The following is a 3,000-nucleotide window of genomic DNA, read 5'->3' as shown; positions in this document are numbered from 1 at the left end:
TCTTCGTGAGAACGTAACCCGCATATCTGAAAGCACGAATTTGCGCTTACGTCTCTCATTAGATACTCCGTATTTTTTAATTAGTCATTTAATTTTATGTGTGCGTACGTAGCTACCCTGTATTGTACTGTATATATGTATTCCCTGCAAGCCTTGCCGGCGGAAAATAAAAAAGAATCACAACGCGGTGGTTAGTTATAGAGGATGTACGTATCTAATCTTGTATATACATACATATACAATAAGAGAAACACGTTCACGACTCAAGAGGGAGACCCAGTCAGTCGTCGTGTATTGGAGCTGCATTAGGTGCGCGCATGTATACCGTATACTCCGCTTCAATCTCTCCGTCCAAACTGGGTGCCAATTAATCATCTGAAGATCTCCAGCTAGCTCGAGCTAGGGAACAATCCCGATTCCTGAGAGAGTTCGATGGAGTTTGGCGTGGCCCTGTTCGGCGCGTTAGTGACCAACGCCCTGCCGAAGCTGCTGGCGATGATGGAGAAGAACAAGGGACACCCTTCGCCGCTCAGGGAAAACGTTCGGTCCATCCACGAGAACCTCGGGCTGATCCAGGCTGCCATTCGAACTATTAACGTTTCCTCGATCGGCAGAAATGTCACTGAGCTGCAGGCGGTCGGGATCGCGCAGCTGGGACGCCTGGCCGCCGACATCGAAGACTGCATAGATTGCTTCCACATTGGGAAGATGAGCCCCAAAGACTTCTCCCGGAAGATCGAGCAGCTCAAGGGGAGAACAAAGGAGAAGCACGAGGAGTTACAGAGGTCCATCAAGACGGCGAATGAGATCACCGCTGGGCCAGCGACCTCCTCTGCAACTCATCCGGCTGTCGGTGCTGCTGCTTCTGCTGCTGTTCCCCGGCAGCTTCAGGTGCTTCTCGGCAACACCACCGGCTCTATGCCTTCTAATCTCAACTGCTTGCTGTATTTCTGCATGTTCCCTTGTGATCACCATGTCGAGAGGAACTCTCTGATACGGCGGTGGCTGGCCGAAGGGCTCGTGATCGCCGAACGAGACGATCGCAGCAGTCTCCAGGATGTCGCGGCGCGGTACCTGGAGACCCTCATCACCAACAAGATCATCCTGCCGATTAAAGAGAGCAACAACGGGAAGGTGAAGCGGTCCGAGACCCCCGAAGAGATTCTCGAGTACATTTCCCGGCAGTCCAGGTCCACGAATTTCATGACCTTCTATGGCGACAGGGAAGAAGGGATGGGGTATATCCGAAGGCTTTCTGTCCGTCCCAACAGTGCTGCTGGGAATGGGGTGCTCAACGTGCCCCATGAGTTCTGTTATGTCCGGACTCTGGCCGTGTTTCCTGCCGAGGAACCAGGAAATTATGACGATGTCCTCGACTTTCCAAAGTATGAGGTGCTTCGGTTGTTGGATCTGAAAGAATGTGCTCATGTGGGTGACGATCATCTCAGAGCCATATGCGACCTGCTGATGCTGAAATACCTCAGCCTCGGGAGCAGCATCGTCCGTGTTCCGAGGAGAGTGGAGAAACTGAAGATGTTGGAGACAGTCGACCTGGGCAAAACCGTAGTGGTTACCGTTTACTCTGAAATCCTTGAGCTGCCCTATTTGAGACACCTCCTTGGGAAGCTTCACCTGTGTACAGATGACATCTGGTTGTGGAGGAAGGATAACCTACGAAAGTTCTTGTCCAAAGATAGTAGGCTGGAGACGCTTTCAGGATTTGTCACCGGCAAGAGCAAAGGGTTCATAAAGCTCATGAGGCACATGAAGCGGTTGAAGAAGGTCAAGATATGGTGTGATTCTGCTACAGACAAAGCTAACCTGAAGAAACTCAGACAATGCATCGAGATATTCATTGGGGAAGGCGTTGGTCGCTCCCTATGCATCGACTTCCAGGAATCCTCCGGCCAATTCCTGGAATCTCTCCAAGCTCCCGGCAGCCGACCTTCTCCCGGCAGCATTGCGTCGCTCAAGCTGCGAGGCAAGCTGCCCAAATTCCCAGACTTTATTGGACAGATGACAGGTATCAAGCAGGTCTGTCTTTCAATGACTAATCTGAGCGGGGATGAGATTATAGGCGGCCTGAGCACTTTGACTATACTGGAATACCTGAAGCTGGTGGAACAAAACCTGGAACCTCTGGTCATCAGACCTGCGCAATTCCCAATCCTGAAGAGGATATGCCTTGTGGGCGTTACAAGTCTCGGCATAGAAATCAAAGCTATGGCTCTCCCTGCGCTTGTCTCACTGCATTTGATCTGTGAAACTCTTGGTGCTCATCCTGGGACTCCTAGCGTCGAGATCATGCACATGGCAGAACTAAAGGAAATCGGGCTACATTCTGCACTCTCGCTCAATGCAGTCATAAGGGGCAGATGGGAAGCAGCTGCAGGGGGGCATCCGAACACACCCAAGCCTTTGGTTTCATTCATTACATGCCCCTAATGTGTATCATCCCTCTTCGCTTATAGCGGCATCAAGGTCAGTTGTCCTTCTCCTCCTGCTTGTACTTCCACTAGCCTCACTTGTGTAAGTATCATTAGTTTTAAAATAGAATCCTACTCTTGTCATTTGCAGTGCAAAGAGTTGCAACCATTAACCATTAATGGAGACACCTCTGGCTTCGCTTCACGATCCTCTCGCGCATGAATTCAAAGGATGAACCATCTGGATGTACGGTCCAAGTTTCTATGTCGTGTTTTTTTTCCCTTATGGTCAATAAGTTACCATGTTGTTATCAACTGATTTGCCATTTTCAATAAAAAAAATTGCTCCGTATTGTTAATTATTGTTGTATCTTCTTATTTACTATGAGAAACCCTTGCTATTCTGAACTGTATTCAAGTGAAGAACCGCTGTTTTATTCTCACCAATAAAATGTAACTTGTCAGTGATCCTCGTTCGATTTGATGCATACTAGTAAAATGGATCTACGTATGAGCCATCAATCCCTCATAGTGATTTGACACTCTCATTTATCTGATACTCCGATCCGAGAGC

At 49.0% G+C, this 3,000-nt stretch overlaps 1 protein-coding gene across 1 annotated transcript; it reads left to right on the top strand.

Annotated features, from left to right (window-relative positions):
* Nucleotides 1-283: 283 nt before the first annotated feature.
* Nucleotides 284-2,785, top strand: LOC104584928 (putative disease resistance protein At1g59780). Its single transcript, XM_010240755.2, has 2 exons — nucleotides 284-2,481; nucleotides 2,578-2,785. The coding sequence occupies exon 1, from the start codon at nucleotides 433-435 to the stop codon at nucleotides 2,443-2,445; it is 2,013 nt and encodes a 670-aa protein (XP_010239057.1). The 5' UTR covers nucleotides 284-432; the 3' UTR covers nucleotides 2,446-2,481; nucleotides 2,578-2,785.
* The last annotated feature ends 215 nt before the right edge of the window (nucleotides 2,786-3,000 follow it).

The sequence above is a fragment of the Brachypodium distachyon genome, chromosome 4 (genome assembly GCF_000005505.3).
Source record: "Brachypodium distachyon strain Bd21 chromosome 4, Brachypodium_distachyon_v3.0, whole genome shotgun sequence".
Taxonomy (NCBI): Eukaryota; Viridiplantae; Streptophyta; class Magnoliopsida; order Poales; family Poaceae; genus Brachypodium; species Brachypodium distachyon.
Note: the sequence above shows the minus strand (reverse complement) of the source record. Positions and strands in the feature narration are given on the sequence as shown.

What these genes read in the sequence shown, in the direction of transcription:
- LOC104584928 (XM_010240755.2), top strand. Translation starts at nt 433, where the DNA reads ATGGAGTTTGGCGTGGCCCTGTTCGGCGCGTTAGTGACCAACGCCCTG.